We start from the raw sequence: 18,670 nt of genomic DNA, 5'->3' as shown, positions 1-18,670 counted from the left end.
TTATATAAGGTGGTGTCTATAACATAGCTGCTGGTTTTTGGGGAGTTATTTATTTAAATAGATTTTAGGTGGAGGAGGGTGGAGAGTTACCTCCGTCTGACGATTACTAACGTGTGCACGTGCTATTAACGCACACATATGAAAACAAAACTGCTGCATATAAAGCAGTTTATTACTTATGAAGGAAAATATTAAAATAAGATGATGGCACCAGTTCTGACATAAACGGTAGTAACCAGACCGAAAAGCAGCCCACATTTCGGTGCTTTATTTCGGTGCTTTTTTTTCCTGAGCTGTGATACACTTTAGATTCTAGCCAATCATTTTACGTTTCCGAGGATAGTAGGCGGGGCCAGGTACGTACGTTCTTTTAGAGCAGAGCTACAGATTAAAAATGACCAAGGCGAAGCAGTCAAAAGTAGTGATGGTAAATTTGATTCTTTTTACTGAATCGGGTTTTATTGAGTCACTCACCAAAGTGAATCGAGTTTTTTGAGTCATTTGATTCACTGAGTCAGTTGACCAGGGAGTGGAAAAAATTTACATTTTCACTCAAACTTAATTTGTTTCTCTTTTCATGTAAATCCCACTGCTAAGATGAATGATTCTAAAAAAAACCAACTATTTTATACAGCAAAAAAGAGCAAGAACATTTCTAAAATTAAGCAATTTCCTATCGAAATTGCTTAATAAACATTTATTTTGTTTATTTTTATTTTATTAGTATTTTCCTTAAATGTGTTAAATATATATTTTCTCATCTAAATGTCCACTGAGCTGTGAGCCAGGGGGCGGTAATGCGCCTTAACATTGGTTGCCAACCAAGAAGAAGAAGAAGCTGTGAGCCAGGAGGGAGGGGGTGAGTGAGTGAGTGATTCGTTCGCTTGCTCTATGATTCAGCACAGGAGGGAGGGGGTGAGCGAGTGAGTGATTCGTTCGTTCGCTCTATGATTCAGCACAGGAGGGAGGGGGTTAGTGAGTCCTGAGTGATTCGCTTACGCTTACGATTCAGCACAGGAGGGAGGGGGTTAGTGAGTGAGTGAGTGCTCTATGATTCAGCACAGGAGGAAGGGGAAGGGGGTGAGCGATTCCTGAGTGAGTTGCTTACGCTTACGATTCAACACAGGAAGGGAGGGGGTGAGTAGCTCAAATGTGCTGTTAGCATGTTAGCAGAGCGATGCTACTGTGAACCGAGGAGCTATTTTCTTGATGTGAGCTTCTACTCAGGGTTTTTTCTTCCAGTTCAGAGCAGAAATGCTTTTGTTAAGAAACTGGCTGTTGTTCCCCCCCCACAATTTTAATTATAAGCTAGATATATTTCTACTAAGCGAATTAGTTTGCTAACAGAAACAGGGATGAGTCAGTGAGTCAGTTGGGCTTGTGAATCATGATTCACGAGTCAGTAAAGTGATTCTCGAGTATTGAACGATTCGTTCACGAATCGAACATCACTAGTCAAAAGTCTGGCTGTACTTCACAGCAAAGGATGCAAACTCAGCAGCCTGCAACAAGTACTTTAAGCTGATACTGTGATACTGTCAAAGGAGGTAACACCTCAAATCCGATGAAACACCTGGCGACGCATAGCGTTTTTTTTAAAAACCGAGAAATGTGCCGTATTTGATAGCTTGCTGCGAGACCTCACACCGTGCACATCTACTGCGGGTGGGTTGCCTGTTATCGGACCCGGAGTTAGCAACATCCCCCAAAAACACGAAGAGGAGAGTCCTGGTCCCTAGCCCTGCCAGTGTAGCAGAAATGATGACGGATGATGATGCAGCAGCAGCCGTTCTTCTCTGCGTGAGTAGCTTAGTGTTGTTCGTGTGTAATTTACGTTGAGTAGGCTAACCACGTTATTACATTAATTCATGTAAGGTGAACTAGCAAACATCATCATAGCTACATGTGGCTCTCTTCTTGTTTGATGGCAGATACTCCCTTCACCCTGGCCAAAAAGGCTAAAATGACCAAAGAAAAAGTGGGAAACAGTTAAACATGAGAGGTTTTTGGACAAAGTTTATGGTTTTTCCATTGTTTAAGCACTGCTTCCAGCCAAGAGTGATGCCATATAAGCCCCATAGCTGCAGAAAAGGCTAACATTGTTGTCTTTTTACAAAAAAAACAGCTGAACATGAGAGGTTTTTGGACCAATTTTGTGTTCTCCATTCTTTAAGCACTGGCACCGTTTCAAAAGTACCGGTTTGGCACCGGTATCGGATAAAACCTAAACGATACCCATCCCTACTCCTTGCACAGACTCACTTTTACCTGCAGTCTTCTTTTTTTTTTTTTTTTTTTTTTTTTTTTTTGCCTGTCCCGTTTGGCTCTTTTGCCATCAGAATTGTTGTCTAAAGGCAAAGAAAGATGCCCAACGGATTTACTTTACCAAATTGACCATCCCAGCCTTGCCGTAATGGTCCATTTGATTCACCTTTTATTGTCTATTTTATTTTCACTTACTGAATACGGGACAGACTTGACTGGGGGAAAGAAGGGGAGAAAGAAAGAGGGAAAGAGAAACAGCTGAGAAAAGGGACGGAGGAGAAGGGCAAAAAACAAAAATCAACAGAACGGGCAGGAAAAAAAGAAAAAGAAAAAAAAACGCATATATCAATCACCTGGATCACCTGCTGAGAAAGAAAAAAGAAAACAAGCAGAAGAGAACAAGAGTAATAGAATAAACAACATCACAATGATATATGGGAATATGACAGTAAATACTAAATATTAAACATTATTGTGCAGCACATAAGATCAACAGAACACAGTGTGCTTTGAGGTAGGAGCCAAAAAGGGTGTAGTTTGTGGGTGTGAGCACCCGTGTGTACACCTGTGAGCATGGACGCGCTTGTTTTGTTTTTTTTTAAAAGGTTCCTTCATGTAATGATCTGCTAGAGGGTGTGGGGGGGCACAGCCCCGTCCTCCAGGGCATGAAGCAGGTATGGAGGAGATCAAAACTCCAGACATCCAGAGGCCCCCAGAACACAAGAGACCAAGGAAGACCAACAGAGGGGCAGCCGCGCCACTGTCCCAGAAAGAGCTGAGTAGAGTCCCAGATGAGGGCTCACTCAGCAGCCGCGGAGCAGAAGCCAGGGGGAGTTGCAGTGACGCGCCCGTGAGCTCCGCCGGCAGCCAGCCGTGCCTGAGTGACCGAGCCCCAGGCCGAGAGGCCGGGGGCACCCCACCTCCGAAGTGGCCCGAGCGAGCCCCAGGCTCCAGGCCCCGATAAGCGGCCGCCAAGGAGTGAGCCGGTGTGTACCTGGACGCCCATCCCCGGACACAGAGAACCACCAACGCACCGATGTCTGAGGGAGTCCGCCACTGGCAGGGGAAGTGGTGGTGGGGGGAGATAGGCCTCCAAACCTTGGAGGGCCTGAGATGTCCCCAGAGAGGTGGCGCCTGACATATAGACACAGACATACAGGCACACACAGACACAAACATCCATTCCCACCCTCATGCTCTCATATGCACTTACTCCACACTCAACCAACGTGGAGACAGACATAAAGAGACGCTGTACACACGATCACACTCCCCAAGCGTACTCTACGAACCGGGTCTAGGTACCTGTTACGTCCCCACTTAAAAGTCTAGGCGATGAGGGTGGGGGACAGTAACAGTTAGATCCAGGTGGAATGAAAAGAACGCCAGGCAGAGGTATTTAACATAAAATAGATCTTTATTGTAGGCAAACACCTCAATAATCATATAAATGGCAACAACAAAAGGAGACAGCACCGCTGCTTTAATGAGAAATCAGGGAGGTCAACCCAAAGTGGTAATGACCACTTCAACAAAGAAAGCAACAATAAGGCTTCAACAGAAAGAGACAGCAACGCTGCTAGCAAACAATATCCAGGTAGGCCACACAAACTAATGAAGGCCGCCGTCACTCATGGGCAATCACTGCTCAGTTAAGCACTACTCACAAAGAGCCACACACCAGAAGGCTGGTCATACGCAGCAGGCTGTTCCACACCTAAGCCAGTAGCACACTCTGACCAGCACAGAGGAAATCCACTGGAAACCTCTCCCTTCCTCCTCCACACTGCTCTTCTCCAGCTTATATCACCCCTGAGGGTAATTGGTTGTAATGAGAGCAGATGAGCAGCAGGTGTGACCTAAAGGAGAAGGCAGGGGCAGAGAGAGACAAGGGGAGGGGCCAGAACGAAGGAGGAGGAGAGGGAGAAGACAACACCACGCCCACACACTCCCACAGCCTCCCAGGATGTAACAGTACCCTTGCCCCTGGAGGGGGGAACTGCACCCAGACCCAGGTGGTGTTACCCTTTTCCCTGCGGTGGGGGGAGGCAGACCGCCCCGACTCCGCAGCAGCAGGGAGGCCCCACACTCCAGACCGCAGTCGGACGGCCAAAACTCCTCCTCCTCCTAGCCTCCCCCCCCCCGCTCCAGCAGGCCGCAGAGAACGGGGGTGAGAGAAGACTCAAAACCTCCCTCCACCCGCTCATTGTAGTGTTGATGCATGTGTGTTCTAAGGTGCAATTAAAGCCCAGGAGGGCATGGAGCTACCTGCCAGAGAGCAGCAGGTAAGCGCATAGTCCCTCCTGCTAGCCCTCAATGTCTACGTGTATTTAAAATTGAGAGGTGGGCAACGACGCCAGGGGTGAGGTGTACACCCTGATGGTAATTTGGATTCTGTGTATCGTGCCCACCCCCAAGATCCTATATGTATGTGTAATGAGAGTGTGTGTAATGTGAATGTCTAAGTTGTGGGATAAAATTGAGGCAGAGGCAGCCAGAAGGGGACAGGGGGGGGGGGGGGGGTAGCCTCCTCTGCACCCTGGTGACATACCCCTACTCCAAGGTCCTGCATGTGTGGGTGGTTGTGGTGGAGCGGGAAGAGGGAGGCAGCTGGAGATGGGGAGGGAAGGAAGGGAGGGGCAAGTGACCCCTCCCTGGGGCCAGCTCCCCCGCTGACCCCAGTAGGCACCCCCATACCGCCAGGGAAAGGGGGCCCAGGCCCATCCAGACCAGGGCCCAGTGCAGCAGCGCCTCCCGGCCCCACAGAGCCCGGGACAGTCCACCCAACCCCACCACAGAGAAAACTGCACCCACCCCACCATCCACTCATCTTCCAGACTACATGAGACGATAGACGCCCAGGCTGAGATCTTCCTCCACCTCTCCTGTATCTCCCCCTCCTGCAGAGAGAGTTCCTGAAGAGAGGAAAGCTCCTGCAAGATGTGACAATCTCCCCCACCAGTTGAAGAGCCCCCCAGGTGGCTCGATGCACCGGCGGCACCCTGCTCCAGGGCTGGGCCCCCATGCACCCACCCGCCCACAACCCCGGCAACACACCAACCAGGACCCAAGCCCCCGAGGCCCGGCCCGGGCCCCAGCCCAGAGACGGAGCGCCCCCAGAACCTCACGCCCATCCCGGACCCACCCAGGGGCAGCCAGGCTACCAGGTCAGTAACCCACGTCCGTCAGCACAGACCCTCCCCTAGCCCCGCTGCACGCAGCCGCGAGGAAACAGTCACCTGAGAGCCAACAGAGCCCCTAACCCGACATGACCGCTACCCCGGGTACAGCCCCCCAAGGAAGATGCCTCCGGGGAACCCCCCGACGCCCTAAGCCTGTCCCTACCCCCACACCAATCACAACAGTGAAGGCGGAACCAAACTATGACCCCCCACCCCCACTAGGTGATGAAGCTGATCAAAGGAGCCCAGAGCAATTGATCTGATGTGGTGGCAGAGGCTGTATCAAGACTAATGTAATCTAATAGATAATTTCTATATTGGTTAGAATTAAGATTATTTTTATTTTTCCAGGTCATGAGGACTGTTTTCTTGGCTATGCATAGGGCAGTGAAAACCATATGGGCGATATTCTTTTCTGAAGTGACATTATCTAAGCTGCCCAACAAACACACTAAGGGGGAAGTTGGAATGTTACATTTCAGACACTTTGATAAGTCTTCACATACCTCGCGCCAAAACTTCTGAACTGGTGGACAGAACCAAAGAGCGTGGATATAATTGTCCGGTGAATTGGTTTGGCAGTGTGAGCAGTTGTTGGTAGACGTAAAGCCCATCTTGAACATCCGATGACCTGTATAGTGCACTCTATGTAGTATTTTGTATTGAATTAATTGAAGACTGGGATTTCTAATTAGATGAAAGGTTTTTAAGCAAATCTGAGACCAGAAGTTTAGGTCTAAGTTAACTGATAAATCCGCTTCCCATTTTGCAATAGGAAGTGATATTGATTCTTCTGTTTTAGGAAGCATTCTGTATATTTTGGATAGTAATTTGGGGGTTTTAAGAGTAAGAAATTGAACCACACTTGGTGGTGTTTGTAGTTCAACTTGACCCGGTTTAAATTTCTTTTTTACTATGGATTTAATTTGTTGATATTCTAAAAATCTTTTCTTATTGATCCCATATTGTGTAACTAGTCCGTCAAATGAAATAAATTCTGCAGTCTTCAATCACGTCCGTCGGAGTCCCGGTCGGTCGGTCCGGTGTCGGTCCCTGAGTCCAACCTTCAGCACCGACATACGGCGCTCCTCTCTCTCTGTGCACGAGCTGCGCAGTCACGCTGGCAGCATTCAACCCAGCGTGTGCAGGAAGTGAGCGGAAGGGCCTTTCAAAGTAAAGTCTGAATGAAAATTGAGTGTTTAAAAGGGTTTCACTTGTGAGGCACATTTAAAAACGTTTCTCTGTCAGTTTCTAATCCAACCCCACACAGATGTTCCTGCTACTTCATCATCATCACCTGTTACCTGTCTGCGTCTCACCTGTTTTGATCACCGTTCATCAGATCCACTGTCTCTGAAACACACCCGATGACATCATCACATTTTTGGTTGAAAATCATTTCTGTTTGTTGGAGGGGATGATGCCCAGGTGTGTTTAGAGAGGTGCGGGGAATAGGGTGGCATCTCCTCCTGATGTATGACGAGCCAACCCCGACTGATGTGATTGGATTAAACAATCACAGTCACATTTCTTTCCCTGACTGAAGCATTAACATGCTGGTACTTTTTTAAAATGATGAAAAAGGTTTTAAAGCTTTAAAGTGAATTCAAACTACCAGCAGGTTCTCAGCTCCACAGGTCACGGCTGATTCCTTCAGCAGAAGGAATCTGAGTAAAGGAGGAGACCTAATCCCAGGTGAGTCCATCCCAAACATCAAACCTTGACCCACATGATGACACTCAGGACCTCCTCCAGGCTGGAACACCAGCTTTTAGGCTGAGAGGTCAAATCTTCGTGAGCCTGACAAATCGTCAAAGTGCCTTCACCTCAAACAGGAAGCGAAGAAAGAGCCACTGTGACATCACTTCCAGGACACAGGTGTGTTTCATTGCACAGAAGTTAAAGCTGTGCTTTGGTGTCATGACTTAAGGAGGCCTGTGAATTCATTAAGACTAAATTTTTGTTGTTCAACCTCCTGAAGAATTTTAATGCACCTGTGAGTCTCTTACACTCAGGTTTACCTGTCACAGGTGAGTCAGACACCTCATGTTAACCTGAACCCTCCGTCAGGTGTTTAAAGTAGATTGTTTTTTATTTTTCCCTGCAAAATGACTGCAGTCACCGAAACACATTCAGGGATGGTTTCCTTAGAAACCACCATCATCCCAGCCTGCACGTGATGCGTTCAGTGGATATCGGTAAACGGCACGAACATAAAAAAAAATCCACATCGCTGAAACGTTTCTGCTGAGCTATTTGACAACTAAGCAGCGCTGCCGTGTGGCCAAACGAGTGCACTGCATCAGAAATCAAACGAACTTCCAAACCACCAGATTTTTTAGCATTAAACAAAACACTCTTTTTAATATTGGCTTTTATTTCTCCATATACAATCAACAGAAGCTTTTCAGTTATCTTCAGAGGCATTTGTGATGATGAGGAAACATGAACAGATGCGGAAATCCGTTCAGTGTGGCATATCTCTGCGCATACTTCAGTGGTAGACCCAAAAAAATCCTCCACAGCTGATGAACAGGATCTGAAAGTCACGAGAAAAAAATCCAGCAAAGAGAAAAAAAAAACACACAAATAACCAACATGGAAGCAAAATGACCCGAGTAAATAAGTGAAACCAAAATTCTTTGTCAAAGCGAAGACATTTGTAAAAACGTACGAGTTCATGTTTCCCCGTGTGTCACAGCAGAGCAGTGTGAGGTGGAAAGCTTCCTGCAATAGAATGTGAAAGATTGTGCCAGAATCTCGTTGATCCATCTACGGTACTTTGAGATGTCCGTATAGACGTTGGGTTTATCGGGGTAGTTACAGTTATCGTAATAGTTGAAGGAAACGAGACCAACAGCCAAATCGTCGCACACCAGAGGACCACCAGAATCACCCTGTGAGGATTTTAATTTGTCAGATTTTTTTATACGTTTGTCAACAGAACACAAGTTTCCACTGAAAGCACAGAAAACATACCTGACAGAATCCTTTGGTTGTCTTATATCCACCTGCACAGATAACATTGGCAGGAAGACCAGGCCACTGTTTCTTACAGACCTGTTTATCAATGACAGACACGCCCACCACCCTCAGCTCATCAACAGGTTCACCATCACGTTTAGTTTTTCCCCATCCAGCCACCTGACACACTTGATTTTCTTTTAGGTGTATTTCAGCAGATGGAAGCTGAACTGTCTGTACTCTGTGGCCTAATCGAACTTTCTCAGACAGCTAGAGACACAGCATGGAGTTAAATAGAAACATGTTTTTTCATATAGAAGCGTTTATTAAAAATGTAATTATACCACAAATACGTCACATAAAACTGATGTTGCAATAAATATGGACTTACTTGGAGTAACATGATGTCATTACCTAGTTCAATTTGTAGGTAATTTTCATGGATGATTTTTTTTTTAATTCTTACTTTCTGCTGATCAGCCTTCTTCAGATTGTGGTTGCCGAGAGCGACGTGTGTGAGGCCTCTGAGGGAGTAATTATTGAGAGGGAATTTAAAATTTAAACGTTTTTAAACCTGATATCTTGATTTCTCACTGTTACATGCAGGCTAATGTCAGCAGTGCTGTAACTAACGGCTGTCAGAGGTTTGTTTGTTGTTACATATTCCAAATGTCATTAATATTTGATGATGTTAAAGTTAATCATCTTTTATTGTCCCTTAAAATAACACCTGCCTTATACAATAACTTAGAGTGATCTGATGAATAAATACAAGTTTGAAAATGTTTTGTATAAACTTGATGAACAGGAAATCAAACTCACAATTTGTCACAGTGTGCACTAGTGAGCACAAAGTCTTCAGTGATGAGAAAACCTCCACAGACATGTCGACCCTTGTTATCCTGCACTGACACCATGTACGGCATCGAGTTCTCCGGAGCTTTTTCTCCATGAATAATTCCTGTTGCAAACTCTGATAAATAAAAGAAGAAGTTAAAGTCAGTGTGGCTTTTACAGCATTAAGATAAATCAGGTATATTTGAAGTCTCACTGATGTCTGGTAGACATGGTAGAAGACAAAGAAGAAGCTTGTGCAGACGGTGCATGGTACCAGCAGGAACCTCAAGCCGTCCTTTACTCTGTAGACTGGCTAGATAAGACTTTTATACATCACGCATCTTAGTTTGAAGGCTGGACTATCTTCATCATCTCGACTTCCTGTCATGCCAACCGCAGGCTTGTTCTTAGCATTATCTAATGTTGGAATCTTGTTGGTTATGATACACACAGCTGTCACATCTAGTTTTGTTTTTTCCTGTTGGTACATTTAGACTTTATTGGCTCTCATTCTGCAGTTTACAGACATTTTGATCCACCTGAAGTAACCGGCACCGTCACAACCATTAGTGACCTCACGGTGTCTGCTGTGAGGACGGCTCTGGAGACCAGAGACAGCACACACTTAATACATATAACAGTCAGAGACACCACAACACTTATACTGTAAAATGATTTTTACGATTTGTTAAATGAATTTAGTTTAGTTCTGAGTAAAGAAGAGAGGTGTCTGTATAGAAATTTTCCAAGCCCCCCCCCCCCCCCCTTTTCTTACAAGAGTGGTTAGCATCATGGAGAAAACAAAAACACGCTAGAGAGAAGAGATTTCATCAGCTGAAAGTGAGATTAAGAGCTGTTCAGTGTGCGATTCAGCAGCAACTCTCAGGTGAAACTGTATTCAACATCATCATACAGGCCTGCAGGTAAAAAAATACAACAGAAAACAAACTGAAGCCTTGCTGGGAAACATCCTATTTTTCATGGTTGGATCAGGGTTCCAAGTAGAGCTTCAACATGCAACAGGAAGAAATGGGAGTGAGACAGAACATTGTTTTGAGTATGCAAAACAACTCTTAAACTGAAACAGGCTGTTTTACAGTCCAATAAGGTGCCTTTAAAGTCTGAACTGAACTCTGGCTCATTTCGATTCCTCAAATTTACAGTTAAAGACCAAAAACACAACTGAATGATTGATTACATAAAATAAAGGTAGTGCATTAAAACCTCTAGGATGACAGGTGCACAGAAATGTACCTGTCCAGCCAGTTCAAGACATTTGTTGCCATGGTAATCTCCGTCATCCACCTCGCTGTCCCCTGGAGCCAGCATCACCCTCGGTGGGAGTTATCGTGGTGAGCATTCTGTTTACACACATATGAGAGAAGGAGAGATGCTAACAGCTCTCTGGCCTAAAATGTTGACGAATTGTCACCTAGCGTAAAATATTACGCTTAGGGAGTGAGAACGTGTTGCCCCACATCTCCTGTGTCCGCACTTTATTCCCAGGATACCTCAGAGCCTGACGCAGAGCAGCCAAACAACCATATTCGACTCCACCGTCTGAGGGATATCAATATTTTGGCCCAAGACTTTATTGATCTTATACACAAGGGTGCAAAAAGCAGCCCACCCCACCTGAACTCATGGATAATTAAAAGGATGAAAGCCTAGACTCATCGTCACCATCTCCTGTCTATAAAAGAGTCTTTTCAAAATGTGCTTCATTAGTTACACTTTGCTAGTAGCAGGTTGGATCTCCTTTTGCCTTCAGAGCTGCTTCACTTCTTCGAGACACAGAGTCAACGAGGTGTCAGATACATCTTCCACATATTTTGGTCCATATTGACACAACAGCATCACACAGATGCTGCAGACAAATCCATGATGTGAAACTCCAGTTCCACCACATCCCAGGTGCTCTATTCGACTGAGATCTGGTGACTGTTTATACTAAATTCTGACCCGATCATCTCAATGTTGCAGCAGACATTTCAATTCAGTTTTATTCATACAGTGCCAAATCACAACAGTTGCCTCAAGGTGTGTGACATAGTAAGACCCTACAACAATACATAGAAAAGCCCAACAATCAGATGAGCAAGCATCTGATTGCTCATCTGATGCTTGCTCATCAGATGAGCAAGTGGGAAGGAAAAACTCCCTTTTCAACGGGAAGAAACTCAAAAAACTGTTTTTAAATCGGGATCAGGTCTGTAGTTGTGTATTACCAACAAGTTCTCGCTCGTCAAATGTGTGACGAATGGTCAGGCTCCCTCTGCTTCACTTATCGATGTGCAGGGTACCCCCCTCGCGTCGAGAATTGGCGTGCAGGGTCCTCTCATTGAATACTATAGGAAGAGCCTGTTGTCCGAAATCACATTGTAGTGACGTATACTGAACACAATAAATTATATAATGTAAACAACTACCTGAGAAAGTATGGAACGCCAGGACTGCCATAATGAATTAATTAAATACACCATTAAATAATTAATTAAATGTGTCAATAATTAATTAAAATTGGAATTAATTAATTAAATAAATAGTTATGACACATGTAATTAATTAATTATTGACACATTTAATTAATTATTTATGTATTTCACATTTTAATTAATTATTGACACATTTAATTAATTATTTATGTATTTCACATTTTAATTAATTATTGACACATTTAATTAATTATTGACACATTTAATTAATTATTTAATGATATATTTATTTATTTCATTTTGGCAGTCCTGGCGCCTGGCTCTCATCATGAAATAATTTTATCTGTCAGCCTCACCCATCAAACTCAGGGGCGGGGTTAACGCTGATCGAGTCAAAACCATTGCTTAGGCCTGGTGGCCATTGTTTCTAGCACACAACAACCGGCATGTGGAAGCTAACAGAACTGAACTTTGAAAAACCCTGTTTGTGTGTCACCAAATACCGTTTTAATATTTTTTAAGCCGAGAATGTAGTGGTTTAATCTTCATGTGTCTGGTCGGTTTGTCAAGATACAGCCTCTTTGCAAAAGTGCTTCGATGATTTCGGAGATGTCTGCCCAGTCTCACGGCAAAGCGTGGGATAGACCCGCTCGCCTCGCAAGCAATCCCACCGACAAAGCGCAGGCCCCGGTACACAGCTGTAGTAACCCCCGCTGACTTCTTTTACTGAGGTTATATTTATCGGTGTTTTATTTCCTGATGTTCTTCTGTGTCCTACGTGTTTCAGTCGCCAATTCTGAATTATAACTAACATTAAAAACGTGTTTAAGGAGGAGAGAGAGCAAATAAATCTGTTTAACATCTGATCTTTGGGTTTTTGTTCAGTAATCAGCGTGACCTGTGTATAAACGCATAAAAGAGATAACGTTGGTGTTTCTGTCATGTAGTAACTGCTGGCTTTAACTGTACAAAGGTTGTTCGACGCTATGAAACACATACAGACTTCATGATGTTCGGCTAATATTTTTATTGTGAATATTAATCATGCTGACCTCGCTCTGTACACCACGCAGCGAGGTCAGCATATCCACGATATCCTCAGCTCCATGAGTTAACACAAAGTTTCTCAGCTGACTATCTAACTTCCAACTATTCCAGAGACGTGAAAATATACAGCATAAAGAAAAGTGTAAGAGACCCAGCAGCAGATTAGAATAATAGTTATACATTTAATAAATCACCAAATGAATCCAAGAAACGAGCAAACCTGTTCCGACAATTTGAGTTTGTATTCCCTCAGCTGCAGACTCGCTGCTGTTTAAATGTTTGAAAAGGAAGATTAGATATAAACAAACGTCAAACATAGACTCAGTCTGCCTTCACATTTGATATGAGACCAGCACGTATAGTGGCTGTGTCCTGTTTTAAGATCATACATGTAAAATTGTTGTCTGACCTCCGTCGATCCAGCCGCTCAGAGTCCGTGGTTACCATGGTTACTGCATAATCAGCTATAATGTTAACAGCTGGCACTGAGGAAACCTACCGGCAGCATGGGTGTTTATGTTTTTCATTGCAAAAGAACCGTCTGAATGGTTAACTGAAGTTAACTTGGATAAATTATAGTTAAGGAGTATCACAGATAACGCCCACGTGAGCTGTGTGACTGTTCACCACTACACTGAAATCAGCAGGCTATTACTGAAATACACGTGCTATATCATAAACTATGATATAAATAGGGAGGTCCTATTAACATGTTTAGTTTTAAAGGACACCTTCCTGCCTTTAGTCTCCTTCATGAGCAGTATTAGTTTTCTTCTAACATCCAGAAGTCTGCACGATGTGTTTCATAGTTTGTAACAAGCCTTTGACAGGTAAACATAACATGACCAAAAAAGAAAAAAAAAGAGAAAAAAAAAAAAAGAAAAAGAAAAAAAAGAGAGAGAGTGTTGACATAAGAGAAAATGCTCTCAATTATGGAGACGGGCAAATGGTTCATTTATGTTTGACGTGTGTTTATTCCTCCCTAAATATCGTCGGTGAAGTTTGCCATGCACGTCAGATTTTCCTGCGCATTTTTATACCTCTGCCAACAGAGACAGAAAAAAAAAAATCACATTCTAACAGACAGCTGGTGCTTAGAATACAGTTGAATAACTATTAAAAAACAGATGATATTTAGATGATAGTTCAGTCTAACACATGTGCCACTGAACCATTAAACGTCTGTGAAACTATGCAGTTATGAAACGTAACTTTAACCTCAGCCAAACCGCTTTGCTCAGTTGTAAATAAAACAGCGAAGTAAACGTGACCCGACAGACAGAACCTGAGTGAATGAAGTCCAGCGTTTAACCACTGAGAGCTAAAACTCAGCTGAGGTTTCAAAGCTGTGTGCCGGTGATTGGACATCAGCCGCTGATGAAGTGCTCTGTAAGGAAACAAGCTCCAGCAGCTCTGCGCTCGGGGAAAACACTATATTTACTTATCTTGTGCAGAAAAATGCACTGACATTGCTTTATATCGAGTACCGGCTGCCCAGTTAAACTGTGACTATCACCAGGTAACGTAGGCGTGTTTCTTGAATTAGCAGCAGGTGTTAAACAGCTGACAGATGAGGAGGAGGATGCATGCAGGTAAACTGAGGGTCTGTTGAGCTGATCGCTGGTTTCGTGAGAAAAATGTCAGCTCGTTCTTTATGTTACAGAAGGACAGAGACACAAGACCAGGCGCAAAGAGACGATCGTTCGGTCAAAATGAGAATCTGCGAATGCAACATGTGGAACACGGAGAGTGGAATATGTAAACAAACCGGTTAACGTAACCCCCTGGGTGCACTCTGCATGCTAATTGTTAGCAGAGCTAGTGAAATCTCTGAAAACATCTGAGCACTTTTGCAAACATGTTCTATGTTGACAACCTGACCAGACGTACGTCGCGACATTCGCGGCTAAAACACTGTTAAAAGTGTAGCTGGTGACAGAAAAACGGGGTATTTTAAAACTACACCACCACCATTGCTGCCTGTGATTTGATCTGCATTCTGGGATACCTGGCTGCCCCAAGTCTACACAAGCAATCGATTATCTATAATTCCAATTTTAATTAATTATTGACACATTTAATTAATTCATTATGGCAGTCCTGGCATTCGATACGTTTGGGGCCTGTTGGGTTGCACCTGCGCTCACATCACATCACGAAATAAAATGTATAAAATAAAAAATAAAACCACGTTAACCGAGACTACTGCTTCATCATTATCATACTGGTGAACATACAACAGGTTTTATTCTTATATTTATAGTATTTATCTTTTATTATTGATTTATTTTTGATCAACTCAGTGATTAACAGAGTAATGATGAATCACAATTAACAATAACAATGTTGTAGTGCATTACTGAGTCGTGTAAACTCACTGGGTTACATCTCTGTTATCTAAATGAAGACGTGCAGGTGTAGGTGTGCATTCCAGTGTGGATGTGAATGCACACATACATCCTGGGAGCATGAGAAGAGGTCGTACCTTGTTTTATTGTTTTATGGCAGGATAAACGTGGCTGTACCTGTTTTAGGCTAAGTGCCTTTTGTTTAGGTGAACTGTTGGACTTCCAGACCAGCAGGTTTAGGGAAGTCATTTATGGGGTCACCCCCCCCCCCCACACACACACACACAGTATCCTTTGTTCACATGTATACCTATGTAAGATGTTATATGTTAATGACCCTATGCATATTCATGGAACCACAATAAAAGGAGTGCTATTGGGAACCTGGCTGAGAGTCTGACGGAGGTCAAGTGGTGGGACGACACTTGGCTCCAGGCAGGTCTCCCTCATGCATGAGTAAACCAGAGAACTTTGGTGCCTTGTGTCTTGCTTTTTGCTGCGTAGCAGATTGTCCTTAACGTTCCAGCGAATAGGTTCAAGCTACAAACCTATCAATCCATATCAGCCAACCAAACGACAAGTTCCTCCCTTTGTGCTTCAAATCCCTCCCACTCTGAGACAAGGAGCTGAAAGAGAGAGAAAAGAGTCAATTATGAAGAAGAGAGAAAAGTGAAACCCTCCTCAGAAGGTCTGACTCGCATACCTGCAGTTGACCTGTGATGGACTCCAGTTTGGCGTTGACTCCAGTTTGGCGTTCACGTCATCCCTCGCCGATGCCAACAGCCGAGTCTGCAGGGTGCCCTGGAAGAGCTGAGTTAATGTTCGACTCATCCTGGTCAGGCTCTCCAGCTGGATGAGCCGAGGTCTCCCCTCTCGCCGCTGCCTCTGAACACACAAACACAAATTGCATCTGAAGCAGGAGGTGCAGATTTTTTTTGCTATTCTTTTCTAAATCTAGGCTTGATCACGTGGAGGTCTTTGGAAAACTGTTTTGGCCAGCGGACGACTGTTGTCTTGCAGAAAGTCAAATCAAACCTATGCGATACACAATCAATTCACAAGAACACATTATAAAAAATAAGTCCAGTTCTTGCCTGATTTCAAGTGAATTCTGCATCAAAACAGGGTGACAGAAGTAAAACGAGTGCACAAAGTCTCACTTTGTACAAGCCTGCTATTAAAGTTCTCCTCTATGCAGACGACGTTCCTGTTTTCAAGGCACAACTTGGATCTGCTGTACGAATCTTATGGATACACACTAAATGAAACAATAGTGTGCATGACTCCAGATTCTGATCTCTCATCCTAATATGGTCCCAACATAGCAACAGCAATAAAGCAAATGTTGAGGCTTCAAAATACAAAGTCCATAAACCAATGGCTGACATGGGTTTTATCATAAGGGTGATAAATATACAGATTTCAGTCTGTCTTAGAGATTTGATGTTCAATTACCTGCAGATGCACTATACGTGCCTGCTCCGTGGTTTTTCACAACATTTTGCACACCACTATTTATTACAGGAAGTAGGTGAACTAAAACAAGTCATCTTTCTTTGTGAGAGGACCATATTAATGAAACAAACCTCAATGACATCATAGGGATCCCTAAAGATGCTCCTGCTGCTTCTCTTCCTCCTCATCCTAAGCTTCCTTCTCCTTGTCCTCGTCTTCCATCCAATTGTAATTCAACCTAATTATGTTTCTCCCCCTCCTCTTCCTCATTTTGTTGGAGCTGCGAACACAATTAATGTGAATCTGGATTAATTTGTGCAAACAAGAAAAATCTACAGCTTTTTGGTCAGAGGTGCTCTTGTGATTTAAGCCGGGAAGAGTAGATTTATGTGTTGATGCTACCTGCTTCAGCTCTACGACTGAGTGATATTTACACCCTGGCTGGATTACAAACTTTAACCATGTGCTGAACTTTGGCCCAGCGTTGATACCTCTTGTTAGAATAACGACCCCTTCTTAGCTTGTATGTATGATGTATGATGGTGGATAAATGAAATATACAAAGAAAATTTAACTATATTACAAAAGAACATCTATCTTAGAAACATCAAATGACCGGAGCATAACTTGTCAGCTAGTCCGAAACTAAGTTATACAGGAACAGTCAAAGACACACCTTCTCATGTCACATTTCTATTCATTTTTATATTAGACAATAAAGAGTTATCTAATCTAATTATTCATTCAAAAGACTTATGCATAGCTGTATTTTATACAGCTCATACAGAATTCAAAGTACAGGTTCATGTGACTATTTAATGTACGGCTCAGATCTTCAGAGTTTCTAGAGCAGACACAGAGCTCACGTCACAACAGGCTTCAGGCGCCATTTTAGTGACTTTAACAATATATTAAATTTTAATTTCGGTCTAGCTGACATTAGGTTATGTACGCAGCACGCAATTGAACCACATATTTTAGAAGCCAAAGGTTCAAATTAGCTGGGAGCAGCTTCACTTAATTATAACAGTGGTTTTGTTAGGAAAACAGTTTCTGTATACCGGATACTAAATTGCGCTGACGTCAACGGCTAACGTATCTAGCTAATCGCTACTGTTAGCACAACATTAACAGCAAGCTACAATGACGAGTAACAAAAACAAAACAGTAGTAAGGTTTTAATGAAAATGTTTTACCTTTTCCAACAGTCCCAGAATCCAGAGCTTCAAAGTCCAGCAGGTACTGAAGACTGCTATCCGCCTCACTGTCACCGGCCGTGAGAAAGAGTTTTTCTCCCCGAAAGGTCAAGGCCCGCCGCTCGCGCACTCTGTCTGCGCATGCGCATCCCAACGACTGACCCCCTCCGTCCGCTCCCGGGAGGTTATAGTATGACGTGTTCTGACGTCACTCTCTCTCTCCCTGTCATTTATTTGGCTCGAAACACATATTAACAAATTGCTCAGTGATGAACAACTACTCAGATCATTTCCCTAAGCAGTGCGCTTTGTCAAAACGAAGTGTGTGTTCATTACACTGACATTCCGTTCTGCAATTGTTATTTACTTGTATTTTATAATTTGACTATACATACTGCTGGGTGGTTTGTAAAGTTTACAATAACTAGTATTATCATTATGCTATATTTTCAAAAATATATAATAATCTCAAAAGTAATGCCTTGGAGTAGAAAATAGTAATGCTTTATTAAAATTTAAAACTGAAGTACAGTATTTGAATGTGTGTATTGTGTCTACTGTTTGTTAACTCACCATATTCATAATGGGTTTGCGGGGTTAGGGGTGTGTGTGTGTGTGTGTGTGTGTGTGTGGGGGGGGGGGGGTCTTTAGGCTTTCACCCCCCACCCCTGCCACCAGTATATTTTTAAGAAATTATTTCTAACTTTTATTTGAATATTCAGTTTCCTACCATCTTCTCTTAAAGGGCAATTGCCAGGTATCCCGCCCTCCCCCTTCACACACACATGCACACAAAGAAAACACACAGTATAATTCACAGCCTCGTTATAGTGAATAAATATTTATGCCGTTTACACCATCAAACTTAGATTGCTAAGCATGAAGAACCTTTTGTTCTTTAAAGAACCATTTGTAATAACTGAAAAACCATCCACAAAAAA

General features: G+C 43.4%; 1 protein-coding gene across 2 annotated transcripts; it reads right to left on the bottom strand.

Moving 5' to 3' along the window:
* Positions 1–7,823: 7,823 nt before the first annotated feature.
* On the bottom strand, positions 7,824–9,548 carry LOC147336662 (granzyme-like protein 1). Of its 2 annotated transcripts, none has more exons than XM_086287686.1 (6): positions 9,463–9,548; positions 9,234–9,384; positions 8,803–8,935; positions 8,427–8,681; positions 8,122–8,344; positions 7,824–7,986 (listed from the first exon to the last, which is right to left on the bottom strand). In XM_086287686.1, exons 1-5 carry the CDS (start codon positions 9,515–9,517, stop codon positions 8,126–8,128), a joined length of 813 nt encoding a protein of 270 aa, XP_086143812.1. In that variant the 5' UTR covers positions 9,518–9,548; the 3' UTR covers positions 7,824–7,986; positions 8,122–8,125. The 2 variants fall into 2 exon arrangements, with proteins under 2 accessions (XP_086143812.1, XP_086143813.1); XM_086287687.1 differs by having other exon boundaries at positions 8,427–8,507; positions 8,878–8,935.
* Between the last annotated feature and the right edge of the window lie 9,122 nt (positions 9,549–18,670).

The sequence above is a fragment of the Aulonocara sp. 'chitande type north' Nkhata Bay genome, linkage group LG3, assembly GCF_057382095.1.
Source record: "Aulonocara sp. 'chitande type north' Nkhata Bay isolate Kocher_YH1m ecotype deep benthic linkage group LG3, A_spYH_male_GT1.1, whole genome shotgun sequence".
NCBI lineage: Eukaryota > Metazoa > Chordata > Actinopteri > Cichliformes > Cichlidae > Aulonocara > Aulonocara sp. 'chitande type north' Nkhata Bay.
This window is presented reverse-complemented; position numbering and strand designations above follow the sequence as displayed.

Excerpts from the sequence above, each read along its gene's own strand:
- LOC147336662 (XM_086287686.1), bottom strand. The coding sequence starts at position 9,517 with ATGCACCGTCTGCACAAGCTTCTTCTTTGTCTTCTACCATGTCTACCA. Across the intron at positions 9,385-9,462 it reads ACCATGTCTACCAGACATCA|AGTTTGCAACAGGAATTATT; the intron begins GTGAGACTTCAA and ends TTTATTTATCAG. Across the intron at positions 8,682-8,802 it reads ATGACATCATGTTACTCCAA|CTGTCTGAGAAAGTTCGATT; the intron begins GTAAGTCCATAT and ends CTGTGTCTCTAG.